This window comes from Gossypium hirsutum, chromosome D04, assembly GCF_007990345.1.
Source record: "Gossypium hirsutum isolate 1008001.06 chromosome D04, Gossypium_hirsutum_v2.1, whole genome shotgun sequence".
NCBI classification, from domain to species: domain Eukaryota; kingdom Viridiplantae; phylum Streptophyta; class Magnoliopsida; order Malvales; family Malvaceae; genus Gossypium; species Gossypium hirsutum.
This window is the reverse complement of record NC_053440.1, coordinates 984,547-992,435: the sequence shown is the minus strand read 5'-3', so window position 1 is coordinate 992,435 and position 7,889 is coordinate 984,547. Positions and strand designations below refer to the sequence as shown.

The 7,889-nt window shown below is 35.2% G+C and overlaps 1 protein-coding gene across 3 annotated transcripts; it reads right to left on the bottom strand.

Moving 5' to 3' along the window:
- Positions 1–252: 252 nt before the first annotated feature.
- LOC107941675 (glycerol-3-phosphate dehydrogenase SDP6, mitochondrial) lies at positions 253–6,082 on the bottom strand. 3 transcript variants are annotated; one of them, XR_001695679.2, is made up of 7 exons: positions 5,630–6,081; positions 4,287–4,760; positions 2,842–3,173; positions 2,553–2,713; positions 1,990–2,248; positions 565–917; positions 253–438 (listed from the first exon to the last, which is right to left on the bottom strand). XR_001695679.2 is itself a non-coding variant. In XM_016875251.2 (7 exons), the coding sequence occupies exons 1-6, from the start codon at positions 5,994–5,996 to the stop codon at positions 618–620; spliced, it is 1,893 nt and encodes a 630-aa protein (XP_016730740.1). In that variant the 5' UTR covers positions 5,997–6,082; the 3' UTR covers positions 253–523; positions 615–617. The 3 variants fall into 3 exon arrangements, 2 of the variants coding, with proteins under 2 accessions (XP_016730740.1, XP_016730739.1); XM_016875251.2 differs by having other exon boundaries at positions 253–523; positions 615–917; positions 5,630–6,082; XM_016875250.2 differs by having other exon boundaries at positions 253–917; positions 5,630–6,082.
- Positions 6,083–7,889: the final 1,807 nt, after the last annotated feature.

The window sequence follows — 7,889 nt, the reverse complement described above, 5'->3', positions numbered from 1 at the left end:
CCATGTTTCTAACAGGAAACATGTGAAACACATACTAATATATCCAATGCTCAGGCTATGAGATAAGTAACTTAGGAGTAATCTATACTCACGCTCCTATTTGAGCTAAGCAAAACGGCAGACAATTCAGTCTTTCCATGATCAAGAAAGTAAACGGTATGGTGCCCATGAAAATTGATAGACATCAAAACAAATGATTTAAATTTTGTATGAATCGGACAGCAACAGTTTGTAAGCATGAACCCAGATATGTTAGAAATGCAGGGAAAAATAACTTTCATTACTTTAAGATAAAATTATTTACCAATGTGAACCAGGAACAGGGGAACATGTTGCTACAAATGTCCTGGGATCCAGCAATCTTTATTAACGATGTAGAGCAAGCTTGACAAAATCAATCCGGTTTGGTCTGCTGAATGAAGAAGTAGATGTATGCGCCTGTATAAAGACAAGAAAGAAAAAACAACACATTGGAAATCGGAGACCCTTAAACTCCGAAAATCGCTTTGGTTCATTTCAAGACCTAAAACAAAAGTTAACAGCCACATCTCAGTAATATGGTACCTAAAACTTGTGAGAGTCTTTATCGGATTGATGAATAGAATATAAAATACTTATTACTGATGCTTCCCATCATGGAAATGTGCATTCTTAGAAGACTTGAAAGTTTCCAAAAATTCTTTAGCCTTCTGCATTTCTTCCTTCTGCCTTGACTTGTCCCAATTGTGCTCTGTGGCAAGTATTTCGATAATGCGTGGCAACGCATGGCTTGCTGCATCGGTGTCAAGGAAAGCAAGGCGAGATCTCCTGGCAATGAAATCAACAGCAGATTCGCAGTACTCATTTCGAGCACAGTATGCAACCTCCGCCTCCAGATAGGGGTATCCATGAGCAAGCCTCTTGCCCAAATTTTCATTCTAACAGTTGAAAGGCAGATGTGAAATTGTTAACCAACCATAAAGGAACTACAAATTGCATGTTCAGAGACATTAATTTTGACATTCAAATGATATAATACTTAAATATTCCCAAATCATTCAATGCTAGGTCACTAGATTAGATGGTGGCACTTGGGACAAAAATTCAAGAGCATTATACTAAAACCATGTCCTAGAACCGGTTCTATTAAAGCTAACAAAGCTATTGCAGCTTTTGATTGATTACAAGGTTTTTATATCCATGCTGGCTCCAACTCTTCATTTCCCTTGAAGTATTTGTGTTTGACAACCATGTCTAACACATATATGGATATGAGTGTGGGGATTTCACCTTTCAAAGATCCTCCAAATACATGAAAAACCTAGAAAAAAGATTAAACATATCCATGCTGGATGCATACCGTATTTGGGATTCTTACCAAAGACCAAGTGACATAGTCTTACATGACTACGAGGTCAATAATTAGTGCATATATTTATTATGCCGAGAAAAACTGAAGAACCAAGAATTGCTTGTCCAGTCCCTAGTAGCACCCAAGCTGGTCATTTAAATTTTAAACAGGCGTGGAGACCTGATGATCGAGAGTATTTTGACAAGCCAGCTCCCACTGATAAGGAACATAATCTCATTTGATATTTCACAATTCAGTACACAAATAAAACTAATGCACGATTCCTAGAACTATCACCAGAAATAAATTATGAGAAGCTCATGACATTCTAAGTTAAATTTGCATTTCTTTACTCTCTCATCGAGTAATGTCATAAAAATGCCTAAGATTATAATTCCAAGCCTATTCCCAGTTATTATTATCCCTCTCAGAAGAACAAACCAGTATCAGAATGAAGATCTCTGAAAGCTATTCAATTCACTAATTCTTAATACATTTGATTAATGAGGTGTTGCTAGATAATTATACACTAAAATCCCCTAAATTTGTCTCCACTCGAAGTTCAATGTGCAATAGACAGATGCACAATTACCTAATTACTACAGCCATTAAGACTCATTATTAACAGTTATATAATTATGAGAGCACCGAAAACCAACCTGAGCTATGGTGGCTACTCGTTCTGCTAAGGTGCCATATGCATGAGACAAATGCTTTGCAGCAGCGGTGTCCATCACCCCAGGAACAACTTTACCACCATCAGACTTCTTCATCCGTACATACTGTTGAGCAAGAACAGTAAAAAGTGAGGGTTCCCATCCATCTCCACCAATCAGCCGCAGGTTGCTTGTTATACATTCATTGCTTGCGCTCAGTTTACCAGACTTGATAGCAGCATTAACTGCATCTTCTGCCATACTGAAACTAGTTCTAGTAAGCGGAACAACTCATGCCGAAAAGAACAAAGTGAGGGAAACAGAGGAGCACAAAAGAACAAGATACCAAGCTCCAAAATCTAGGAGTATGTTTATCACTAGATCTGTAATTCAATGGTTCAACCTACACTCCAAATTTTCACTTGATAGTATAAGTTCAACAGTAGCCCATCAAGATAAACTCAGCTCTTGCAGTACAACTAATACTTGCAACCATGCATTGGAAAAAAACCCAGAATATATTGCCACTCCAAAAGAAAATTTAGCAAAAACAAAGTAAATAATACCTCCGATAAGTAGTCCACTTCCCACCAGTGATTGTCACCAAACCAGGATACTCCTCAGACACAACATGATCTCTAGAGATGCTTTCAGTGTTCTTTGCATTAGGATCCACCGCCAATGGGCGGATACCGCTCCAGGCAGAAAGAACATCTGTACGTCGTACCTAAAGTTTTCCACCATAAATTTAATAAAAAGTTTAGACTGAACCATTTGCCAAAAAACGTGATTGAAATGAGAAATAAAGTGAAAGAAAAAGTCAAAACATTGAACATTGATAAATCCATGCTATACCTTGATGTTAAGGTAATCGCAGATTGCGTCAAGTATAAATTGAATTTCATTCTCATTCGGTTCTGGGAGTGGAGTGATGGAAGTACTAGAATCTGTAGTGCCAGCTATAGTTCTCCCCAACCATGGTAGCATGAAGACAACACGTCCATCCTTAGTTTTAGGGACAATCAAACCCATTCCATCTGGAGAATAATAATCTGGGAGAACAATATGTACACCACTGCTAGGACATATCATAGGCAGTGCATCTTTGTTAGCCATTTTCCTTACAGAGTCACAAAATGGTCCAGCCGCATTCACAACAACTTTTGCATAGGCGTCAAACTCTTGGCCTGTTTATATGATAATGAGCAAAAGGATCAAATAGAAAACCAAGTAAGCTACCTAATTCCACCAATATTCATATGCAGAAACAAAGTTAATGAAGGAAGAAAAGTAGAAAGCACATATTTAGTCCTTATGTGCTAACCCTTGTCCCTGCATGTAAACAAAAAAAATTTCCTCTTTTCTTCTTGATTGATAACAGCACAACAATAACAATAACAGTGACAACGACAATGACATTAATAATAAGAATAAGAATAATAAAAAATGCTTCAATCTTGCAGGGCATGAAATAAGCCAAAAATAAATAATAAAATGTAGAAATGTTTAACTAGGATTGCAACGTATTTGAAATGTAAGGATTGAATAACATAAGGTCTAAACTGAAAAAAGAAACACTAATTATTTCCAACCGAGCACCCTCATCTAAAGAAAGTTTGATGTTTTAATACCAAAGCTCCGTGACAAACAAGACTGCTAATTACGGTACACAATTTCAATGGAAAGCCCTCAAGTTTGATAAAAAAGGAAAGAAAAATATCCTTTTAGGGGGCATTTAAGCCACTATCACGCACCTGCATTATATTGGCATTTGATTCTAAGAATAAGGATAAATTGAATTTTCACAATTTTCTGTCTCATTTTTGTCTAATTTTAGAACTTAGATCTCAGTCTTACCATTGTATGAACAAGGAGATAGCCTAGTGCAACACATTCAAGTGTTTAAAAGGTAATTAATGCATTAAAGGCAAAACTAACTACAGCAAGTTAAACTCATAGAGTTCAAATGGTGATAAAAACTAACTAGTACAGTCAACTACAAAGAATTCAAATGGTAGTCTCATTCAACTGCTTGGACGGAAAGCTGATTCATATTTTCAAACAATAGATATCAAATGCGTCTCAATTCATTGCTAGAATGTCACTAACAAGTACTTCAATAATCTATAGTCATTTGACTTCTCTTCTTCTCTTTCTTTTTTAAAACTTAAAACTTAAGGTTTCATGAAAAGGTACAGAACAGAAAATAAACAAATCAAGACAGATATGCAAATTGTCGTATGGTTGAATTGGTTAATCATTTATGTGAACATTTTGCTGAAAGGACATGCCTTCTGTACCTGACAGATTGTCACGAATTCTTGCACCGATTATCCGCTGAGTACCTTCATCTTTAAGAAAGGAAACAACTTCTGCATGGTTAAGCACTGCTGCCCCAGCAAGCGCAGCAGTGCAAGCTAATCCAACGTTTAGGCGCGAGTCATTCATCTGACCATCATAGTACACAACTGTGCCCCTCAAGCTTCTACCTTTGCCCTTCCTTGCAAGTGTAGGGAAGAGTTCAACAGACTCTTGTGCAGAATAATATCTGGAAAAATGTAAAAGACGTCTTCCAGCGACCAAATCGTACATTTTCAAGCCCATCCAGTAATATACTACCTCAAACCAGTCAAAACAGGGTGTCATGCAGGGCAAGGCATGGCAGAGATGAGGAGCATTCTCAATAACTTGTTTACGCTCCTCGAGTGCATGGAAAACCAGTTTCAATTGCCCGTAGTCAAGGCCAAAGACAGCTTTTTCCAAGTAGCGGACTCCTAGCATAATTGAACAAATGGATTTGCCGAAAAAACAAAACCAGCTTATGAAGAAGAAAAGGAATTGGCCTCGTGTACATATTTTATGGATTATAATTAAATTTCAATCCTAAAGGCAACAATAAAACTGACACATGACATCATAAATTGCTATCCATCCAAAACATTTTATATAATTCAACTGAAAGGAAGACTTCTGACCTTAGTAAGATAGACGAGGCAAGAAAACTACTTCAAATTTCAAAAGAAAAAAAAAGTTTGCTAATAAATTAATACAAGTATAATTGATACTTGTTGAGAGGAGGCCACCTCCTTCCGGAGAAGTCCGTCAGTCCAGAGTCGACTGACCTGCAGAAAGGAGTCGGCTTCCCTCAACAATGCTTTAATGGAGAATATGATATACTGAAGAAAAAATTTTAACAGAACTAATCGATGTTCATATATGTACTTAAAATCCACGTTCCCTCGGCAAAAATTAGAAATTTCAATATCTAATATCTTCTACACATAGAGTGAATTCCCAAGAATTTCCCCTTTTCTCTTTTCAAAATTTCGAATCCTATGCGATCATCATGGTGGATTTGGCGGCGTCGTCAACGATCAATGTTGAAAATCAGCAATTTTGAAACATTTGATATGTCATATGTATAGCGAAGAGAAGGCATCTATGACCGTGCAAGCCAGCTTGAAGTTTCTTCGTTTTTTAATTTATTTACTAAAGCACATTTTCAAATAAATGGTGGAAATTACAGAAGACTTGAAGAAGAAAAAAAGAAAACAGTGATTCATTTTTTTTATTAAGGAAAGGTTGAAATAACCGTTCATATACGCGTATACATACACATTTACATAAGAAGATTTATCCTTACCTCCATGAATTAGCTTCGTGGACCGCGAAGACGTTCCACAGGAAAAATCCTCTCGCTCGACGAGGCCGACTCGGAGGCCTCTAGTAGCGGCATCCAGTGCAACGCCGCAGCCAGTGGCACCACCGCCGACGACTAGGATGTCGAGTGGACCAGATTTAGAACTAATCAGAGCCGATTCCTGAAGAGTGCGGGACGGGACGACGGCGCTTGGGTCATTAATTATCTGCCTCAGGGACTCTACTGTAGGGTGGCCACTAGCGCGGTCATTGGAAGATACAGAAGGAGTTAAAAGGACTGCGCCACCGCATGCGGTAACTGCTACAGCCGCGGAGGCAAGGCGTCGGAGGCGAGTGGCACTTGCGGCCATGGTGGGAGATACAGAGAGAAGTTAGAGAGTTGGTTGTTGGGAATCGAGATGAAGAGGAAGATGTAGGAATTCTTATACCTCCTTAACCATTCTTTTCCCTCATAAAATATATATTATTAAATTATAAAATTCAAATAAATAAATTTATCTATTCACATGCATGTATTACGTACCATTTTGAAGATCCAAATATTTGTCATTACAAATGCTTTTTGGTTGTCAGTTAATTATGGTAAGTAGCATTTATCATATATGGTATTCACTAAATATTAAAATTTTACCTTTATTGTCAGTGTAGAAAGATACGAGTTTAAGTATACCGAAACGTATTATCCTTCAATTTAAGAGTTAAGGAGAAACTATGGATAGTTCTAAATTATTGTATCAAAAAAAGAGCAGATGTGTTAAAAACTAATTTATGATGAGATTAATGTAAAAATTAACATAATGTATTGCCAATAACAATATCACTACTCAACTTCTTTTAGCCTTTTATTTTGGGCACCAGAAATAAAAAATCGTTAACAATCGTTTTCAGTTTGGCCATTTCGTTAATTCAACGTTATTGTATACTCATTTAGCTCACCCAACTTTAATAAGTATTCATTTTAGTCTCTCGTTTTATCTTTTTAAAAATCAATTTTTTAACCTTTTCTAATAAAACCCTTGGTTTTTTCAAAAAAAAAAACTAAAATTAACTCTAAAAGTATTAACTTAATTTTTCAAAAAGATAAAATGAGGGATTAAAATGAAAAGTTGTTAATGTTGGATAACTAAGATGAGTGTATAATAATATTGAAAATGATTATTATCGAGAAGTGCTTAATTTGTATTTTTTTTATTTTTGATACCCAAAATAAAAATTTATAAAAGTTGGCAACTACTATTATTACAAATATTTTTGGTACATTGTGTTATGGAAATTATAAATTATTTTATGAAATTTATTATGTGTTTTTTATTATATCTATTTTTTTGTTTTACATAATGTTTAGAACTAGACATAGCTCCCCTCAACTAATAAATAAGAGGATAATCTGTTTCAACGCACTCGAACCTATGCCTTCTTGTATTGATAGGAATGTTGATTCCAATCGAGTTAAGTAAAATAATTTACTTAAATGTAAAATAAAACTAAAGATACTAAAGCCCCTGAAAAAAATAAAACATTACACTAATCGATCTATACTCGTTACCAAAAACAAAAGGAAAGGACACTGAAGTAATTTGGAAGGCAAAAGGGCAATGGGTGGGTCCTTGAAAAAGACACGTACCAAAAAGAATGCACGGGTGGCTTGTGAGTCACCACTTAAGTGGTAAAAGTTAAACAAAACCCCTTATACTATACTCAATATTACATTTTAGCCCCTTTATTGAAAAAATTGAGTAAATTAGCCCCTATATGTTAGATGAGTGAGCAAAATAGCTCCTTTGTTAAAATTGCACCGTTAAATGTTTGTTTTGGTTTTTGGTGCTTCTCCATGTTATAATATTCCAGTAGAATGTGATTCCTTAGGTACAACGTTTGGTATATATTGGAAGTTATTGATTAAAATATCATGAAGGTTGCATTATCACGTTTGGTTCACGAAGTACTTTCCAAAGAATATAATGGTAATTTACAAATTTATCCTTATTAAATAAAATATAATATTCATGTATTTAATTTTTTATAATAAATTTTATTCTTAACAAATATTTGTATTAAATATTTAATATTAAATTTTAATCGATAATTTTTACATTATTTTTTTCAAAGCCCCAATATAAGATGATTTACTTTGGATATTGAAAAAAATATAATTTACTTGAATATAATGCATTACTGCTTTGAAATTTGATTAATCACTTGTCTTATCGATTCTACTTCTAAATGGGTTGCCAATCATTTGC

Coding starts and splice junctions, on each gene's coding strand:
- LOC107941675 (XM_016875250.2), bottom strand. CDS start 5,996: ATGGCCGCAAGTGCCACTCGCCTCCGACGCCTTGCCTCCGCGGCTGTA. Junction 2,714..2,841: donor GCGATTACCTTAACATCAAG/GTATAGCATGGA, acceptor GGAAAACTTTAG/GTACGACGTACAGATGTTCT. Junction 918..1,989: donor GAGTAGCCACCATAGCTCAG/GTTGGTTTTCGG, acceptor TTCAACTGTTAG/AATGAAAATTTGGGCAAGAG.